The sequence below is a fragment of the Mesoplodon mirus genome, assembly GCF_964341445.2.
Source record: "Mesoplodon mirus genome assembly, chromosome: 3".
In the NCBI taxonomy this organism is placed as follows: Eukaryota; Metazoa; Chordata; class Mammalia; order Artiodactyla; family Ziphiidae; genus Mesoplodon; species Mesoplodon mirus.
The window spans coordinates 162,548,250-162,569,335 of NC_138978.1; the positions used below are offsets into that span (position 1 = coordinate 162,548,250).

Genomic DNA, 21,086 nt, shown 5'->3' on the forward strand with positions numbered 1-21,086 from the left:
TGCAGGGGACATGGGTTCGAGCCCTGGTCTGGGAAGATCCCACATGCCAAGAAGCAACTAAGCCCATGTGCCACAACTACTGAGCCTGTGCTCTAGAGCCCGCGAGACACAACTACTGAAGCCCACACACCTAGAGCCCGTGCGCCGCAACAAGAGAAGCCTCTGCAATGAGAAGCCCGTGCACTGCAACAAAGAGTAGCCCCCGCTCGTCGCAACTAGAGAAAGCCCGCGCACAGCGACAAAGACCCAACTCAGCCAAAAATAAATAAATAAATAAATTTATTTTTAAAAAAAGAAAAGCCATAGGTTAGAAATACAAACTTTAACAAAGGCATTGTTGTCTCAGTGAAACATTAAAGAAGAAAATCTTTCACTGGAGCCAAGAATAGTTTGACCACTTCAGAAAAATATTTATCACAGAATCAAAGTTCAGAGAGTTAACAATAAGCAGTAATATATATGAAAAAGTTCCTCCCAAAGTTAGCTAAACTTATTGAGAAGGGTGACTATTTTCTGACAAGTGTTTTATATTAGTAAAATAGTAATCTCTTAGAAGATGGCCTTTTCTAATCTACAAAACAAATAATAGTGTCTAGTAGCAAAGGCTCAAATAATTTTATTAGTTATCTACTGTAGCAAATGACTACAAAATTAACTCACTCTATTGAGCTGACATTCCAACATTGTTGAAGGAGATCTAACTCTGAAGCTTTGGTAATCTGAATGGTATTCAAAAATTAGTTTTCACATTACAGAGGATTCCTGAACAGTGAGTGGGTTTGAAATGCATAGGTCCACTTACATGTGAATATTTTTCAGTAGCAAATACTGCAGTACTGCATGATTTGTGGTTGGCCGAATCCGCAGATATAGAACTACAGATACAGAAGAACCATATACACAGAGGGACCATGATTATGGAGGGCCAACTACGCAAGTTTTAGGCAGATTTTCATCTATGCGGAAGGGCAGCATTGCTAACACAACCCCCAGGCTGCTCAAGGCCCAACTGTGCTTTGTTCTGGAGATCAAAAAAAAAATCACATAACAGTAATCTCCCTTTTCAATGCACTGCTAATTTTGGAAAATACTCCACTTCTTCCTCAAATTTCAGCATCATCTTCCAAACATTAAAACTAATTTCTCTGCAACTACTGTCGTTACCCCAGGCCCTACCACAAACACAACTGCATTGCTTCAAACAACAAATCAAGTCACTGAATGCTTCAAGGCCTTTTCTCAAAAGTTTACTGCAGTAGTTGACAAAGGAAGGTAGAGCAATGATAAAAAAAATTCTAGGCCTTTAGTATTTTGGGCTCTGAGAAAATAATTAACAAAACTTAGAACAAAGTCAATAAATTCAACCTTTAACTTGTTATTTAGGGTTTTTAAAGTTTTAACCAAATCTCAAATAAACACCATATAAACTGACTAATCTCACAAACAGAATAGGATTAGCAGTTCCTTCCATGGATGTGATTAAAATTATTAGAATATTATTCATAGAGACCAGCAATGAAGATTTTACTGGTATAGACAAGCAAGGAATCAATGAAGAAATTTCCCTTGAAGCTGTCCTTCCTCCAACATTTATGATCCAAAGGCATTTAGAGGCAGATATAAAATGCCAAATCAGTTATAAAAATTTATGAGATAGATTATTCTGAATTCAAAGATCCCTGGAGCAATCCAGTATGTCCCATACAGGCTACTGGAAATTTTTATCAGGAAGGAAAAAAGAATTCCTATTTGAATAAGTCTTAATTGGTCTATCCCATGGAAATCATACAAAAGGTACACTTACACATTTGTAAATATTCAGTTTTCACCCCCTTATATTTTTTATTTTTAAAATTTCTATTTATTATTTAAACTTATCTTCATAATCAATTTAGGTATTTTTAAGTTATCAAATGCCAATTTTAAGTTACTGAAGTGCAATTTCAATTAAGCAATGAAGTGCCAGTGTACAACACTGTACCTATAGTAAGGTTTGACTTACAACTGCTTGACTGTTCAGAAAATAACTAAATCATAGGTTGATGTCACATAAACATAGAGCATTATTAAATTTAGTGATGGGCAGTATACTGCCAAAGGATATCAAGATACAACTTAAGTTTAATCTGTGGTTCAAATTGCTAACTTAAAATAAAAGAGCAGTCAACAAAAATTTTAATGGACCTCTCTTCTATATTTAAAGAAGGTAGAAAACAGTCCACAAGCAGTTATAAGTGTATTTAATCAAATGTACACGCAAAGGAGTAATCTCTCATGTAAATGTCACTTGGTACGGTCAAAGCTGACACATAACTGAGCTATATCTAAATAGGAGTAGCTTTCTTTAAAAGAGTCTTTAAAAAATAATACTTAGAAATGTTTTAGAAGAATGGTAGACTGCCAAATCGTTCAACATCCCAGGAGAATTTCAGACTTTCTGGTTTTAATTGAGCAATTCGACCCACTCACAAGGTTAAAATTTCACTCTTCTACTTGAGTAAGCCTGACAGTTGTCAAGAGTCACAGGATGAGATCTCAAGATATACCATTAAATTGCTCCCTCAAGTCAGTGGACATGTCTTCAGATTTCAGAAAAGGTAAAAATTTCACACTTACTCATAACTTTTAATAAAAGAAAGGAGAAAACGTTGTCATGGGTATATGTGCAAATACTACTTTGGTTTTTAAAATAAGAAACCTGTCTGTATCTAAGATGGAGAAAATTTGTTTTATAAATAAGGTCTACAGTTAACTGACTTCTAGGATGACTTAATAACTGCTAAAATGCAACTGAATCCATAAAATATTATGTTGTATCAATCTAATCTAATGAAATACATTAAAAATATTATTTGTTGCTACTACTTTACAGTGTAAATAGGAGATATTTTTTAAAATGAGTTACTTTTCATCCATGCGGCTTCTCATTTTCTTCAGTTTTTGCATAATGCTGCTAGTTTCACTGCTGGAGATTGAAATGGGGGAAGGACTGCGGGTCTCCAAGTCAGTTGGAGCAGGACTGGTTGCCTTATTATCCTTTGTATCATCATCACTATGAGAGTCCTGCAAACAATAGGGGGTAGTAAAGTATTATAATTATACTGGAATTTAAGATCTCAAACTGATTTAAACACTGTCATTTCAAAATTAATTTATCTTCAAAACAGTATTTGTAAAATAGCTGAAATTAAGGTATTACTTAAAGGACAAAATTATATCACACAAGTAAAATGTATATACATGTACTTATATAGTCCCTAGATTTGTTGCTTAGGAGCAACAAAACCTGAATAGCAGTGAGCATGCTTAGCACCAGATCTTGATTTCTAAATAACTATCCTCCTTGGAGAAACAGCTGATTCCAAGGCTGAGGCAGGGAAAGTAAAAGATGACCCTGAAACGTCTTGTTCCAGAAAACATGAAAGTGCTCAAAGACTGATGGGTACATGTCAAAAGGACACAGAAACCTGCTCGAAGAGGCTCCTAACGGCCCAATTTGAGAAAAAGTGAGCATCAAAACAAATAATGATAGTAACAAATTATAATGCTGAGTAAAACACAAATCTGTGAGTCCATACTCATATAAATAAAAGAATAAATTTAACTTTGATGAAGAACAGGAATGTATGTAGCCTCAAAATACCTTCATGCAATGCACTTATTAATTACAAAGAGAAAGAGAGTAACTATACAGTGAAGTATGGTAGATGCCACCTTAATCAAGTGTTCGAGTTAACATCATCAGTAATGAGATAAATCAAAATCAGGTGCCACCTGATTGCAGAGAACAACACAGCATCACTTCCGTGATATTCCTGCCAAAGATGCACAACCTGAATCTAATTATGAGGAAAGATCAGACAAACCCAACTTGAGGACCATTCTACAAAATATCTGGCATGTAATCTTCCAAAGTGTGAAGGTTATGAGAGTCAAGGAACTTTTCCAGACTGAAAGAGATTAAAGAGATATGAAAACTAATGTGTCAATATTAATTTGTTGGCAACGTAACTCTCGACTGAGAAAATCAAAGCTCTTTGTACTGTGTTTGAAATTTTCTATAAATCTGAGATTGTTTCAAAATTTAAAGTGTATTTTAAAAATCAAAGCAGTGAATATTAAGAGATTTATTTAACTGTATTGCTACATAGGTTGAGTTTTCCAACACTATATTGACACTTTACAGTATTTCAGAATAGGTCCAAATTTTGTTATTGTCTGAATATCTCCTTTGAACCTTGTATCATTATATTAGACATTAGACAGCTGACAAAAGTATTATGTAAAGAGCAAAAATAATTAATTCCTCCCATTAATTCTGAGGAATATATTTGGATTGAATATATTCCTATTAATTCTGAGCAATATATATTGATATTGATATTTGGATTGATAAGCAAAAACAAGGCTCTCTGTCCCAACTGAATTTATAAATGGAAAACATTTTTAAACTAATATATGACCTACATGTCCCTTTCAAAACTTGAATATCCCATGAGAGGAAAAAAAAGACTCTCACTTTACATAAAGGCACATACATAGAACTTTATCCTGGTGCATTACTGTATCATAGTGCTAGAAAGAACACACCCACCATATTAGAAGATGAGGTAGAGTTAGGTATTAGCAAGCAACATGAGGCAGAAAACAAATTAATAATAATTTCATGTAATTTACCAATTTATTCTCCCCTGCAGACTTCAACTTCTCTTGCAGTTTTATGGTGGTCTGTCTGATCCTTTCTATCTCCTCCTGCTGTTTAAGAATCAGTTGTCTTTCCTTCCGAGCTGCCTTATTGGCTTCCTGAAGACGTTTAATTTCTGCCTAAAGTTTAAAGAGTTAGGCGAGGGATTGAAATTTGGAGGAGACAAGTCCAAAATAATATTTTAAAAAGAAAATCCAATCATCACATATATCAAAAATAAATACATACAGCATTTCAAGATAAAAATAATAATATTGAAAAATTTTTAAGCAGTGGAGGAGGAAAAAAAGTCACATAACTCCATCACTCTAAAATAATTTAACATGATTCCTTAATTCAAGTAATTATAATTACAACAGACTGATAATTTCATATCCCTTTTTAAAACTTAACATACCCCTTCATATTTTTCCATAGTGCCATTTAGTCTTTACACTTATTTGTTTAATAATTGCATATCAAGTAAACTAATTAATGTAACCATTATTCTATTGCTAAACTCCATTCCGAATAGTGCTTTAATGCCTATAAGTTGTTTCATACTATGGATTAGTTCTTTAGGAGAGTCCAAAAAGTAGGACAAACAAGTCAAAGAGAATGAATGATTTTATGGCCCTTAGAACAGTTTCTAAAATTGCTTTCAGAAAAGAATTTTCTCCACATAAAATGCCACCAGAAACATTTAAGACTACATTGCACCAAACTCTCTCCACACAGGATATTACTGTTTTCTTTTGCTAATAGCGGGCAAAAAATAATACACTTCACTGTTAATAATAAAATTTAACAGACTGTCCATTTTTTCATAAATTTGTTGTAATCTGTTTTCTTGTCAATAAAGTAAGCATAATAAAGATATTAATAACTTGTTACAATTTATTTAAATTTTAAAGAGATTTTTTAAAACTATCTGAAAATGCAAAAAAGTGCACAATAAACATTTAATTCCAAAATCGCAAATTAACAATTGTTAATACTCTGTCATATTTTCTCTTAGTCTTTAATTTCATAAAGAAATAAAAGATTACAGATAACACCAGTCTACAATTCCCTGCTCCAACTCCCTAGAGGTAACCACTATCATGGTATATATCCTTCCATGGTATACATCCTTTTAAAATTCTTCTACAAATATTTGTACTTACCTGCAAAAAAATATATACTGTTTGGTTTGTATGTTTTAAAATATTTTATAAGTTATATCGTACATATATATTTTCAATCTTGCTTTATTTACTAAACATTGCTTTGATATGTCTCCATGTTGATTTGCCCCTAAATGTTGCATAAATTGACACTGGAGGTATACAGATTTCATGTATCTATTACCTCTATAGTTAGGTAAGGTTGTTGTCTACTATTACAAACAATACTATAATCAATAGCTTTATACTTTTTGTCTCCTTGGGCACGTGTATGAATTCCTCTCAAGCACCAGTTCTCGAAGTATGGTCCAAGGACCCTTGAAGCTTCCTAAGATCCCTTCTGGAGACTCTCAGGGTCAAACTATCTTCATAATACTAAGACATTATTTGCCTTTTCACTCCCATTCTCTCATGAGTGTACAATGGCATTTATTCACATTTTGAAGAAAATAACTATATTTTCCGAAACAAACAAAATTAGTGAAAATAGTATGTAGATGTTTGCACATCTCTTTACTGTCTGGCTTGGTTTTTTTTTTTTTTTTGGTTTGGGTTTGTTTGTTTTTTTTAATTGAAGCATAGTTGATGTATAATACTGTGTTAGTCTCAGGTGTAGAGCAAAGTGATTCAGTTATACACTAATTTTTTTTCAGATTATTTTCCATTACAGGTTATTACAAGATACTGAATATAGTTCCCTATGCTATACAGTAAATCCTTGCTGCTTATCTATTTTATGTATAGTAGTTTGTATCTGTCAATCCCATACTACTCATTTATTCCTCCCCATCTCCGTGGCTTGATTTTTTTTAAACACCATGCATTGCTCATTTGGACAATGTTTAGTTCACTCAGTTATGCAGATCTTCTAAATGTTCACATATTTCATTATACAATCCCCCCAAATCACATTTATTAATATCACTGTGATCTCGAAAAATATTCTTTAGTATTAGGTGGTAGACAGAAATTTTTCAAAATTCTGACATTTGCTTGAAAGTTTGAACCTTATCATTGGCAACAAACACTGTCAACTGCCTTCTTTGAAGTGACAAGCACACTTTTGTTCATTTTTGAGAAAATGACTGTCAAATACCCTAATCTGAGCAAACATAGTTTGTCTCTGAATAACTCTTTCAAGTAAAAATGGTATTCCATGAAAAAAACCTGGCTAGCTCAGCTTGCAATTCAAACTACACAAATGCTTTCCCATGAGTTAATCACCGTCCTCTGGTATCTAGGAAAAGTGCTTAATTTGTGGGCTTCCCATTCCTGTCACGGAGAATATGAAAACAACAAGTACTCAGAGGTCAACACAATAAAATTAATAATTTTTACTACTTAATCAGGACATTCTTTAGTAGAACGAGATTTTTTTTGCTGCAAGTATGTGGCAGTGGAAGATATAATGACTACTAGTAGTTTGGTGCCCCTGCCCTGATCTGTGCTAAGGCACCAGCAGTTTTACCACCATTGTTTTTGCACCATTTAGTGCAAATGTCAACACATAAAAAGGGCAAATTCACATCTCACTATCCTTATGAAAATAGTTTTGATCTCCCTGACCCATGAAAGGGTCTCAGGGATCCCCAGAGCTCTACAGAACACCTTTTGAAAACTGCTACTAGCTTAGGCCTGAGTTTCTAAACCAATTAATGTATAATTTCACCCAATCCAAGCCTAGAAGAAAGAAAAGGTTTTTTCAAGGGGTTCTAAGGGGAAAGTGTTTGCATCTCTCTTAAGAATAAGCCATAAGGTTGTGCAAGTAAACTGTTCACTTTAAAATGGTTAATGGTGGGATTTCTCTGGTGGTTCAGTGGGTATGACTCCACGCTCCCAATGCAGGGGGCCCGGAATCAATCCCTGGTCAGGGAACTAGATCCCACATGCATGCTACAACTAAGAACCTGCATGCCGCAACTAAGAAGCCCACATGCTGCAACCGAGACCCAGCACAGCCTAAATAAATATATATTTTAAAAATAAATAAATAAAATGGTTAATGGTATATTCATTTTAAAATGGTTATTTTATGTTATGTGAATTTCACCTCAAAAAAAAAGAATAAGGAAAATATGTTCCTGTTGGATACAGCTGTGCAAAGATATGTGGCCAAATTCCTCACAGCCATCTCACTACATGTCAAGATAGTCCCTACTGATACAACTGCAGTAAGCATCTCAGTACATATATCCTCACACTCTGGTGCTTTTACTCCTACAGGGCAACTTTCTAGGGATAGCTGTGAGACAGGCCTGGGACCTGGGAACCTTTGCTACAATGCTGCAAAGCTTGCACCTGGACACCTCTCCTTAAGCTATAAATACAAAGAAACTATATGGGACTAAAAATAACTGCTTGCATGCTAGGGCAAATTCTGGACCCAAAAGATACAAAGAGACCAAAAAAACCAACTGCCACTTTTGAAGAGCCTGGAGCAAAAGCAGGGTGCTGCGCATGCCCCCTGCACACAGCACCCCCTAATGGGTGGGCAAACCACCTAAGCCACCCCTCCCGCCCAACCCCTGGACACACCCCTACCCTCACCCCACATAAGGAACCAGCTCGCTGGTCCCCAGAAAGCGAGCAAGCAAGCAAGGGAACCTATTGTTTGTTCTCACTGCCCCCTGCTACAGCAGGGGCCCCAATAAAGCCTTGCCTGAATTTCTTGTCTGGCCTCTGATCAATTTCTATTGATTAAGGAGGCCAAGAACCCTGGTCTGTAACAGCTAGTTGGATCAAAGAGTACTTCTTTGCACATTTACTTAAAAAGGATTCTGGCCTACTATAAACATAGTATGCAGAAAAATTAGTCACTCAAACCCCCACCACTGGGATTGAACAGTTTGCCACATTTGTTTCAAATCTGTTTCAAAATTAATTCATTAGAGAGAAAACTAAACTCTACCCCAATCTCTTTTTCTGTTTTCCTCTCCAGAAGTATATCATCCCTACATGTGCTGGGTACTTTTGATGCATGAAGTGATTCCATGGAACATATATTACTAATTGGTGACTTTTAAAAATTTACAAGAATGGTATCATATTGTACATATTATTTTGCATCTTGTTTTTCTGTAATAACTAATATTATGATTAAAAAAAAACTTTTGGCCCCACTGCATGGCATGAGGGATTCTTAGTTCCCCAACCAGGGATCTAACCTGTGCCCCCTGCAGTGGAAGCACGGAGTCTTAACCACTGGACTGCCAGGATAGTCCCAATATTATGATCTTTGATAAGACCTACTGCTGTCCTGTTCAATACAGTAGTCAATAGCTACATGTAGCTATTTAAGTTGAGATTAATTTTAAGTGAAATTAAAATTTCAGTTTCTTGGTTGCACTAGCCACATTTTAAGTACTCAAAAGCTACATGTAGGGACTTGCCTAGTGGTCCAGTGGGTAAGGCTCCGTGCTCCCAATGCAGGGGGCCGAGTTCCATCCCTGGTCAGGGAACAAGATCCCGCATGCATGCCGCTGCTAAGAGTTCGCATGCCACAACTAAAAAGACCCCGCGTGCCACAACTAAGACCCAGCGCAGCCAAAATAAATAAATATATATTTTTAAAAAGCTACATGTGGCTAGTAGCTACTGTACTGGATAGCAGAGATACAGAACATTACCATTATTAAACAGTTCTTATATTTAATGCATTCTTTTTTCCTGCAGTGTTATATTTTCTTGCAGAAATATGACCTGGTTCATCTATTCTCTTACTGAAGAAATAGTTCCCACTTTTCCCTATATACTGTAAAAGCTTCTCTAGGATATTGACCAACACATAGAAATGCTGAGTCATAAATTATGTCTTCAATTTACCTAGTTATAGTCAAACTGCTCTGAAAGTCGTTACACCAGTTAACACTCCCACCAGCTACAGAGAACTTCAGTGACAAAAACTGAAGACCTAAGACAGTTAAGTCTTAAACTTAAGTCTTAAGACTTAAGCCTTCAAACTTAGTCTTCACCTCAAAACATCCACCAATTCTAAAGCAGCATAGGCAAAAAGGCTAAGGAATTAAGCCAGAAACCTCTCAACAGCAGAGCAGAAATCCCCAACAGTCTCTTGTGCTGGTAAAAAAAGGTTAACCTGGTTTTCAACTGAAATCCCTGTGGCGTCACAACCGAGCGTTAATGCAAAGCAGAAGTAGACTGAGGCTTACCAAGTCGGCAACCCAATGCCAACCCAGCTCAGCCCCTGAGTGGAATAAAGTGAACAGCTGACCATCCTAACTGCATAGAAGAGGAAAGGATAAATCCTCTCTAAGGGAAGATAACATCATCTGGAGCCTTTGCAGTTATTTATACACAGTGTCCAGCATTCAATAAAAAAAATTACTAGGCATCTTAAGAAAAAGGGTCATATGATAATAAAAAATAAAAACAGACAATAGTAGCGGACACAAAGATGTCCAAATGATAGAGTTAGCAGATAAGGAAGTTAAAATAACTATGAATAATGTGTTCAAAAAATAACAAAAAAGGTCAAAAAACAGATGAAAAGGCAGAGAATTTCAACAAGAATTAAAATCTATAAAAAAGAACAAAACAGATATTATAGAACTAAAAAAGAAATCAAATTAAGAACTCACTGGATAGATTTAACAGTACACATCACGGTGCAGAAGCTGTAACTAATGAATTCAAAGACAGGTCAATAAAAACTTTCCAAACAGAAGCACAGTGGTTTTTTGTTGTAGTTGATGATGTTGCCGTGGTTGTTTTACTGTTTTAAATAATGACATTAAAACAAAACAGAGCAGAACAGAGACGTGGTAAATTGTCCAAACGTCTAATGTTTGCTACTTGGAGCTTCTGAAGGAAAGGAATGAGAGAATAGGACAAAAGCAACACCTGAAGAGATAATTTTCAAAAACTGATGAAATACTACAAACAACAGATTCAAGAAGCTCTGCAAACTCTAAATAGTATCAGTGCAAAAGAAACCACATCTAGGCAAATCATAGTATATCTACTGAAAAATCAAAGACAAATTTTTGTTTTTTTATTTTTTATTTTTATTTTTCGGCCACGCCACGCAGCTTGTGGGATCTTAGTTCCCCAACCAGGGATTGAACCCGGGCCCCCGGCACTGAAAGAACCGAGGCCTAACCACTGGACTGCCAGGGAGTTCCTCTTAGGGCAAAGTTTTAAAAAAAACTATTAAGTAATATTCCAATATATAACTCAAATGATTAAGTTCACAGATCATCCAACACAGTAGCTAGTACCTGAAAACAGGTAGATAAAGGAAAAGAAAACTAGAATCTATTAAGTACTTACCAGGCAACGTGAAACAGATTTTACATATGTTACCTCATTTAATCCTCACAACCACCATATGAAATAAAATCTCACTCCAACAGATAAGGAAACTAAGTCTCAGAGAGTTACTTAAACTTGACCATGAATACGCATTTGCAACGGACGAAGCTGGAATTCAAATAACAACTAACATTTATTGAGCACTTACCTTTGTGCCAAGGTTTGTTCTAAGTTATTATATGTATTAACTCATTTATTCCTCTTAACAACCCTACAAAGTATGTTATCATTATTATGCTCGGTTTATAAATAAGGAAACTGAGGAAAAGAGAAGTTAAGTAACTTTCCAAGATTATAAAACTAATAATTGGAAGGTTTGGGATTTGAATCTAGGCAATCTGACTCTAGAGCCTGAATTCTTTTTTTTTTTTTTTTTTTTCTTTTTGCGGTATGCGGGCCTCTCACTGTTGTGGCCTCCCCCGTTGCGGAGCACAGGCTCCGGACACGCAGGCCCAGCGGCCATGGCTCACGGGCCCAGCCGCTCCGCGGCATATGGGATCCTCCCAGACCGGGGCACGAACCCGTATCCCCTGCATCGGCAGGCGGACTCTCAACCACTTGCGCCACCAGGGAGGCCCGTAGAGCCTGAATTCTTAACCACTACACCATGCTGCCTCTCCAGGATACAAATGCCAGGTCTTTCTGAGTCCATTAAGCCAAAATACTTATGAATTTGTAATTCATATGTCTTGAAAATCTATTTGGGGAAACAGTAACTAAAAAATTAATCCAATTAGACTCACAAGCATCTTAATTTTAAAAATATGCATATCAAAGCACAACTTTATTTTACATAGTAAATGAAGGCAGAAGGTCTTACTCTATATTGTATTCAGTTAGCAGTGAAACACAACCTTAATTTAGGAGAAATATGATAGGCCACTAAGCAACTCCTGTAATTATAGTAGTAGGCATCAACAGTGGTAAATATCAACTAAATCTCCTTTAATGTGATAGTAAGAAAAAGAGATTAGGCAAAATAATAGATTCCACAATCTAACTTGTCACCTTACTTTCTCTTAAAGGAGTGTTTTTCCTAACATACCTTTTCTTGCTGCAACCTTAAGAGCAAACCACGTTGTTTCTTTCGGAGTGGGGGCATTTTATCATCTTCTCCTTTATCTCGTAGATGTCTGCAATTATTCCCATTGAGACAAAGATTAGATTAAATTTCTATTCTAATGTCAAGAATTCTCAACCACTAACAAATCTCTAACCCATTTAACATTTTCAAATGTGGATAACAGTTGCTGCATGCAGCAACTCCTAACCCAACAAATATTTTATTGGATATATGATATATGCAAACCCTAGACTATGTCCTTTAAAGATAAAATAGCTTTGAGAAATTTATAACATAGTAAAGGAATTAAGTACAAAATAACAATATAAGAGTCAGTTAAGTGATAAAAGAGAAATGCAAAGAAAATGTTATATGTTTAGGATGTCTTGAAAGCAACATGATTCAAGGATGACTGCTGTATTTCTAGCTTGAGAAACTGGGTTGATCAAATTAAACTAGATGAGGAAACAAAAACATCTTTAAAAACAAAGCATTTCCTTTTCATGAAAGGAGAAATCGAACAGTCAAAACTATGTTCACTGAAAGAACTTACTTTTTCTGATGCTCTAGCCAGGCTAATTCAGCTTTAGTTTTCTCCTTCAAGGCCTTTTCACGGAGACGCAGGAGTGAAGACTGGTGAGCTGCTCTCATTTCCTCTTCTTTCATATACTGTCTAACCATCTCCATAGTAAATTTAGAAAAGCTGTCTTGTCCTCCTGAGAATGGCATGCTCAGCTCCTGAGTTAGAGAGTTTATGTCATGTTTATCACCATCTAAACCTTTTGGAACTTAATTAACTTTATTAAAAGAGGTATGCACTTATAAAAATAAATTATGTATATAAAAAGGCTGCCAACCACGTAAAAGAACATTCTTCCAAAAAAAAAAAAGGCATGTGAAAGCCAGTAACATTCATCTGCTAATTTATTCACCCAATAAAATTTTAACAAACAACTACTGTAAGCCAGGTACTGTCTCAGGGGTGTAAAGCTGGGTAAGAATTTGCCCATTATTCAAAAGGCTTACAATTTAATGAGAAGAAAGATATAAATGAACATTTTTAAATGGAATACAGTGTTGTAAGGGCAAAGTAAGTGAAAAAGCTCAAGACATAACTTTGGCTCAGATCCTCAAAAGCCTTACATATCATTCCAAGGAATAAGTTTATAAGCTACTTTATAAGGAAAGCAAAGCCAGATTCTATACCAAAAATATAAAACTGGTATCTCAGGAAAATCATTCTGGTAGCTGACAATTGAGTTCAAGTACAAAATAATTCCTCATACCTTTGAGATAACACATCCACAACTATTTATGAAGTATCTCCACAGGTAAACTGAAACACACCTTGGCAGAGGACAGTGTAGTCTTTTCTGGGGAAGTTTCTTCATCAGAGTCATCATGATGGCCTCTTTTCTTTTCCATGTTAAATCTGCGATGACTCTCAGAAGGTAGTAAAGATCGAAATGATCTTTCTTCTATTTCATCTTCTGTCATGGATTCATCAAATTTCAGGGAATATTCTGTTGCAACAGAAGTTGAATCTATAATAAAAGAATATGGAGCAAGTAGATTTTATCATTATAACAGTTTTCAGGAGATATTCAATTAGTAGCCCTGAATAGCTTCCAATTTTTTAGCAATTATGAATAATAATGCCACAAATATTAGCATACAGATTTTTGTGTGGACATAAGTTTTCAGATCACTTGGGCAAATACCTAGGCATGTGATTGCTGGGTCATTATAAAATGCTGTGTAAATGTCTTCCAGCGGCGCTGTGCCGTTTTGCATTCTCATCAGTGATAAATTCAAGTTCGTGTTGCTCAGCATCCTTGCCACCAATTTGTTGTTATTTTGGATTTTAGCTATTCCAATAGGCAAGTTATAGTATCTCATTGAGATTTTTTTTTTTTTTGTGGTACGTGGGCCTCTCGCTGTTGTGGTCTCTCCTGTTGCGGAGCACAGGCTCCAGAAACGCAGGCTCAGCGGCCATGGCTCATGGGCCTAGCCGCTCCGTCGCATGTGGGATCTTCCTGGACCGGGACACGAACTGGCATCCCCTGCATCGGCAGGCGGACTCTCAACCACTGCACCACCAGGGAAGCCCTCTCACTGAGATTTTAATTTTCACTTCCCTATAAATATATGATATTGAAGACCTTTCCCATGTCTATCTGCCATTTGTATATTTTCTTCAACGAAGTGTGTCTGTTCAGCTCTTTTGCGTGTTTTTTAATTGGGCTGCTGATTTTCCTGATGAGTTTTAAGAGTCCTTTATACATTCTGGATATAAGTCTTTTATCCAACGTGATTTACAAATATTTTCTAACAGTCTGTGGCTTTTCATTCTCTTAATAATGTCTCTTACAGAGCAGAAGTTTTTAATTTTTAACAAAGTGTACCTTATCAATTTTTTCCTTCATGGATTGTACTTTTGGTGTTGTACCTAAGAAATCATTGCCAAACCAAAGTGACCTAGATTTTCCCCCGTTTTCTTCTTCATACTAGTTTTTCAATGTTTTAATTTCTTTGGATTTTGGTTGCCCCATGAATTCTAGCCACCTTAGCTTTCTTGAAAGATAGGCATGTTCACAGCTGGATAGCTCTATTGTCCCATCCCACAGAATCCCAGAAGTCTGAAAGCTTTCCTATATTTCATCCTGTCTCTTGTCCTTTAGTCCAAACTGGCTATGTCTCTGCTAGTATAACCCCACCTCTGTGCCTGGCTTCTGCTGAACATGCTGAGATGGCTGATTAAATCCATGGGTAATGTCTTTAGGAAGTAACTATCCAGTCACACCCTTGGTGTTCTCTCCAGAACTCACTTTCTCATTTTTTACAATATAGATAGGCTGAGAATTTTCCAAATCTTCAAATTCTGGTTTCTTTTTGCTTAGTAATTCCTTCAGTTTATTTCTTCTCTCACATTTTACTATAAGCAGTAAGAAGAAACTAGGCTATGCCTTCAACACTTTACTTAGAAATCTCCTCAGCTAAATATCCAAGGTCATCACTTTTAATGTCCGCTTTCCACAAAACACTAGAACAAGTTCAGTCAAGTTCTTTGCCACTTCATAACAAGGACTGCCTATCTTCCAGTTTCCAATAACATGTTCCTAATTTCCACCTTTATTGGACTTCATCGGAATCACCTTTAATGACCATATTCCTACCAACAATCTCTGCAAGGCAGTATAGGCTTTTTCTTGCATGAACCTCAAAACTCTTCTATCCTTTACTCGTCATCCAGTTCCAAAGCCACTGCTACACTTTTAGTATTTGTTATAGCATCACCCCAACTTCTAGGTACCAACATCTGTATTAATCAGCTAGGGCTGCCATAACTATAGACTACTATATCCCTATATTATATTCACTATAAAATTTACAGAAAAAATTTTTAAAGGGTGAAAAAATTTTAAATTTAAATATTTTCTTCTTACACTCCAAAGACTGTCTTGCCTATCCTGCTTTGAAGACTACAGTTCTAGACTATCAATCAAAAGCACTACTTAATGACCAGTTATTTAAAAAATAAATCTAGAATGGAGGCCATTAATTTACCAACTTAATGTCTTAAAGGTGCCATTTGTTGCCAGATTCTGTTTTCTTTGCTATATTATTTACTACCCATGATTTGATAGGAGTACAGCTTTAATTTATGATCCAGGAAAAGTAATGAATTTTAATCTATTTAATATATCTGATGTTATCATCATTTATAATAAATTGTACCTTATATTATTTAAAATTTAAAGTTCTAATAATGTATTCTCCTTTTTATGATCGTGTTACACATCTACAGTAGGATAAAAGTAATTTTTTTCAGTACTGAGTATATATTCCATTCACATGCATGGTCACCTAGATTTAGTCTTGCCTCGCCTCAGAATCATGACACACAACAATGTAAAATATTACCAAGGTTACTACTGGCATGGTGTATGGCCTTCAAACAGTTTCACCTGAATACATTTAATATCAGACATAAAACCTTGTCTAATTATATTAATTAGTTCAGTCACAAATATCTCAAAGGGTTCTGGAAGCCTCCCCAAACGATAATTATACATACATGTGCAAAGAAAGTTACCTTTCTCATCGGGAAGAGATGGTACACTATCACTTCGTAGAGAATCATCCACAGCAGTCTGGACCTGTTCATCAATAGAACTCTCCGTCTTTTCACCATGAAGTTTCTTCTCATTTTCCTTACAAGATGGAACTGAAGGACTTTCTTGACGGCTGCTACCACTACTACTCCTGTTTAAGGATATTATGGAAACAGACCAGAAAAAAAATAAAGGTAACAAAATAAGGATCATAACTTCAAAGTAAACTTATTTGGCCAAGGAAATGTGCCTTATGATCAAGATATGAAATGACGAAAGATATAATATAAAACATAAAAATGCTACGTAGACATAAGTCTGAGAAGAAACTTTCAGGAAAGATGAGTAGAAGAAAGGAAGATTTCACTTTTAAATAGTCATAATGGAGAACCACTATTCTCAGGCTATCACTCCCTTTTTTCCTTTCATTTTAAAATCAATCTACTGGGAAAAGAGGCTTCTATCTGCTGTTAAATTATAAACCTCATAATTTATCGCAGTCTGCTTCAATTCCCAACTATTCTACTGGAACGGTTCTTGTAAACTCCACCTAAACTCTGTCAAATCCAATAGATAATTTCTTTTTCTACAATATCAGAGGTATGAACCTCTTATCTCCTGTTTTAAAAGTTCACTAAAGCAAATGTAGTAAAGTGTTAACACTAGGGTAACCTGGATGAAAGACATTTGGGAACTTTATATTATTCTTGCAAAGTTGTTGTAAGCTTGAAATTATATCAAACTTAAATGATCAATAAAAGTGTTCTCCGTTCTTATATTCCCTGACTCTACTCCCACCTGCTTCTCTTCCTACCTCCCTAGCAAGTTTTCCTGTTTCTTTCGCTTCCTTTTAATTTTTCTATCTTTTCTTAAAATGACTGTACTTCCTAGGGTTTTGGTTTTGGTTCCTTTCTCCTTTATGCTATATACTCTCCTTGGACAATCTTATGCATCTCTATAATTTCAACTGCTATCATTTGGAATGAGCCTCAAATTTGTATCACTAGCTCCACCCTTCCCCTGACTTTAAGCCTCAAGTTTCCAAATGCTTAGTGAACTTGTTTTCAAGTTCAGTGTTTTCCTTCCTCCCTCTTTGCTTTCCTTAATTTATCCATTCACTAAAGATAAATATATAGCCAATCATAAGCCAGGTTTTGAGATCCTCTGAATAAGCTATTTCCTCTTGTGACATGCCCTTCCTTCCCTCTCTGCCTAATGAATTCAAGACTCAGTTGAAGTATCATTTCTGCAAATTGTTTGTGGACCCCTTCTCCACTCCCAAGGAAGGTCTGTCTCTGTGTTTAGTGTTTTTTTGTGCATATTTCTACGATAGTATTTATCAGAATATTACACAATTATTTGTCTGCCTTAATAAATGTTTTCGAAAGGATAAACTATAATAAAGCTATAAGGTAAAAGACAGAATGCAGGAGCCTGCAAGTGCTTTGGAGTCAGTAGGATATGGGGTTAATCTCAATTCTTCCACTTAGCAGTTACACATCAATCATTCACTCAATAAACACGTAGTAGATTGCCTACTATGTGCTAGGCATTTCGTTAAGCTCTGGGGATACAAGAATGACACAGTCTTCATTAGTCTACCAACAAGTGTGGGTAAAGATGTGGAAAATTTTTATATTCCTGGTGAAAATGTAAAATGGAACAGCTGTTTTGGAAAACAGTTTGGCATATCTTCAAGATGTTAAACAGAGTTACTATTATGACCCAGCAATCCTTTTCCTAAGTATATACCCAAGAGAAACGAAAACACATGACCACACAAAAACTTGTACACGAATGTACACAGTGGCACCATTCATAAGAGCCAAAAAGTGGAAACAATCCTAATGTCCATCAACTGATGGATAATTGTGGGATATCCATGCAGTAGACTATTTGGCTATATAAAGGAATAAAGTACTGATACATGATAGACAAACTTTGAAAACATTATGGTAAGTCAAAGAAGCCAGTAGCAAAGAACCACACATTTATATGAAATGTCCAAAACAGATAAAAATCCATATAAAATAGAAATAGAGAGTAGATTAGCTGTCACCAGAGGCTGGGAAAGGACATAAGAAGTGACTGTTAATGGGTACAGGGCTTCTTTTGGGGATGATGAAAATGAAGCCCTCAAAGAACTCCAAGTCTAGTCTACAAGTGGTAAGTAAAGGAGTGAGAATATAGAAGGTGGTAAAGGCTGTAATAGTTATACGGAGTGCTGTGGAAGAACACAGAAGGGATCTCTAAAGCAGATGAGGGGTAATACTGATTCTTAAAGGGCAAGTAAAAGTAAACGAAGTGAAATGGAGCAGGGAGGGTCCAGAAAGAAGGTACATCATATGTAATGGCACAGGAGACAAAGAGAGCATGGCTCTTTAGAGAAATGTAAGTAGTCAGAACCAGTAGAATACGGTAAGAGGGGAAATGCCAAGTGACAGGGCTGGAGATGGACTAAAGACTCAATAATAAAGGGACTTTCACACTATACTAAGTGGCTCTGAGGAAACACTGAAGGTTTCAAACAGGTAAATAACCAACTGGCTGAAAATTTTAGAAAAATCACTCTGGTTGCCATGTAGTTAATGTATGAAGTGGGGAAGGGTTACAGGACAGGGAAACCTATTAGGAGTCCACTGCAGTAACTCAGATGATGGCCTAAATTTAAGTGTCAGTGAAGGTTAAATGAAAGTCATATAGTTCCAGACACAGAGTAAGTACTTAATAACTGTTGGTACTTACCCCACATTAATCTTCATGTTTTTTAGTCTCATGATTTAATTTTTAAATTGAGGTTTTAGTATACTTTGACAATATAGGTATCCTACCTCTAAGAATGCTGGAAAGAGGCCTCTAAAACCCTTTAATCCAAGGACAGAACCACAATTGAAAATTATAGATGTTAATACTTGTGCCAAGTACAAAGACAAAGTATTCAATCTTCTTTCATAATGATAAAAATTAGTACATACAGAAATGTCAAAAAATATGGATGTCAGCAAAGCAATGTGCTTTGGAGCCAGACAAACCATGGTTCAATTCCTTGGTGTGCCACTAGCTATGTGACTGTGGGTGAGTTTCTAAACATCTCCATGAGCCTCAGTTCCCTTATCTATAAAAAGAGGATAATATCTGTCTTGGAAGATTGTTGTGAAGATTAAATGCAGGAAGAACAACTTATACAGTACTTGTACAATGTACACTGTCAAGGAATGGTAACTATATTATTACATGGAACAACTATTTTGTAAATCAGCTAATTAAATGGGGGAAGCCAGAACAGAAGGGAAGACACTATTTCATTTAAAGAAACAAGATTAAGGAATCAAAAAAAAGCAATGTCTAAGTCATTTATCAGACTTTACTAAATCAAAGTCTTTTTACCTTCTCTCGCGATTCTTGTACCTTGAAGACTCAGAATAACTATCATATGAAGGGGAAAACTTCTGATGCTTGGAGTCAAGGGTCCCTTCTTTACTCTGAGAGAGTGGACCAGATTGATTTTTCCTACAAAGAAAATAAAAACTGATTAAAACATTTAAAGTCTCAAACAAGAGAAAGATTTTTTTTTTTTTTTTTTCTTTTTGCGGTATGCGGGCCTCTCACTGTTGTGGCCTCTCCCGTTGCGGAGCACAGGCTCCGGATGCGCAGGCCCAGCGGCCATGGCTCACGGGCCCAGCCGCTCCGCGGCATATGGGATCCTCCCCGACCGGGGCACGAACCCGTATCCCCTGCATCGGCAGGCGGACTCTCAACCACTGCGCCACCAGGGAGGCCAAGAGAAAGATTTTTAAGTACTGCTTAATATTAACATGAGATAAAATCTTGAATTAATAGAAATTATGAAATAACTGTTGCAAAGTATTTGAGAAAGAAAGGCATTTGCTCACAGAAAAGCATACAACACATTAAAGAATATCTCCTATTTATTACGAGAAATAAACACAAATCACCCCAAGTATCAATGAATGTGACTAGAGACTTAAAATCTATGAATTAGAGACAGTCAAAATGTGATGTAAAAAAATACACATACGGGACTTCCCTGGTGGTGCAGTGGTTAGGAATCCGCCTGCCAGTGCAGGGGACACGGGTTCAAGCCCTGATCTGGGAAGATCCCACATGCTGCGGAGCAGCTAAGCCCGTGCACCACAACTACTGAGCCTGCACTCTAGAGCCCCAAGTCATAACTACTGAGCCCATGTGCCACAGCTACTGAAGCCTGAGCTCCTAGAGCCCTGCTCCGCAACAAGAGAAGCCACCACAATGAGAAGCCCGCGCACCTCAACGAACAGTAGCCCCCACTTGCCGCAACTAGAAAAAAGCCAGCGTGCAGCAACGAAGACCCAACGCAAACAAAAATAAATAAATAAATTTATTTTAAAAAATTACACATAAACATGATGACATCACCCAGCCCTGCCTAAAAAACTCTCCAATGACTTTACATTGCTCCTAGAATAAACTCCAAAATCCATAAGATCTGCAAAGTTCTACCATAATCTGATCCCTGCATCATCTCCTACCATTCTCCTCTTTGCCCTTTGCCAGTCACTTTGGTCTTCCTTCATCTTCTCCTCCACCTTTGCATGTATTGACCTGCCTATTCCTTTCCTCCTTTACATCACTGACTCCCTTTCATCCACTAGATCTCACCATAAGCTTTACTTCCTCAGGAAAACCTTCTCTGACCACCTTGCTATTCAAACTCCTTTGTTGTGTATCTC

General features: G+C 36.3%; 1 protein-coding gene across 3 annotated transcripts in view; it reads right to left on the bottom strand.

Annotated features, from left to right (window-relative positions):
• The window catches only part of CEP350 (centrosomal protein 350), a 143,416-nt gene that overhangs the window by 61,532 nt on the left and 60,798 nt on the right, over positions 1-21,086 (bottom strand). For all 3 annotated transcript variants that reach the window (XM_082612726.1, XM_082612727.1, XM_082612725.1), the window contains exons 21-27: positions 19,744-19,866; positions 16,338-16,507; positions 13,589-13,785; positions 12,795-12,979; positions 12,224-12,311; positions 4,678-4,824; positions 2,906-3,063 (exon numbers count right to left, since the gene is read on the bottom strand). In XM_082612726.1, coding sequence (XP_082468852.1) covers positions 2,906-3,063; positions 4,678-4,824; positions 12,224-12,311; positions 12,795-12,979; positions 13,589-13,785; positions 16,338-16,507; positions 19,744-19,866 — 1,068 coding nt within the window. The remainder of the gene's footprint in view (positions 1-2,905; positions 3,064-4,677; positions 4,825-12,223; positions 12,312-12,794; positions 12,980-13,588; positions 13,786-16,337; positions 16,508-19,743; positions 19,867-21,086) is intronic.